General features: G+C 39.1%; 1 protein-coding gene across 10 annotated transcripts in view; it reads right to left on the bottom strand.

Moving 5' to 3' along the window:
- LOC119594394 (ATP-dependent 6-phosphofructokinase-like) overlaps positions 1-409 on the bottom strand; it is a 21,652-nt gene that overhangs the window by 13,745 nt on the left and 7,498 nt on the right. For 6 of the 10 annotated variants that reach the window (XM_037943462.1, XM_037943458.1, XM_037943463.1 and 3 more), the window contains one exon: positions 92-200. The exons of the other annotated variants lie outside the window; for them this stretch is intronic. In XM_037943462.1, the coding sequence (XP_037799390.1) occupies positions 92-200 (109 nt within the window). The remainder of the gene's footprint in view (positions 1-91; positions 201-409) is intronic. 10 annotated transcript variants of the gene reach the window in all.

The raw sequence follows: 409 nt of genomic DNA, 5'->3' as shown, positions 1-409 counted from the left end.
ATTGTAACCTTAATCTCACTTACTGTGCACTTTACCCTACAAATACCCTAAATCTTACACCACATAGCATTCGTCCCCAACAACTAATTACCGATTCCAGTTTCTCGCACAGCTTAGCTGGCCATTCATGTTCAGGAGGGAACTCCGGAATGAACATGTAATCTGCCTCTGTGGCAATGGACCCCGAAAGACTCAGATAGCTTTGTGGGTTAAGGTGATAGTGGAAATGGGCCAAGTGTTATAGCCAATTACAAGGGATATTTCAAAGTTGTTTTAGTGATTTAGAGATACAAGTTTTGAGTGTTCAGTACCAATGCATTGAAATATTTAAAAATGCAAATAAGGTTAAACGTTGAAAAGATCGGAAACAAGTTAGTGAGAAATCAAATTAGGGACAGGGTAAGAGAAG

The sequence above is a fragment of the Penaeus monodon genome, chromosome 33 (assembly GCF_015228065.2).
Source record: "Penaeus monodon isolate SGIC_2016 chromosome 33, NSTDA_Pmon_1, whole genome shotgun sequence".
In the NCBI taxonomy this organism is placed as follows: domain Eukaryota; kingdom Metazoa; phylum Arthropoda; class Malacostraca; order Decapoda; family Penaeidae; genus Penaeus; species Penaeus monodon.
This window is presented reverse-complemented; position numbering and strand designations above follow the sequence as displayed.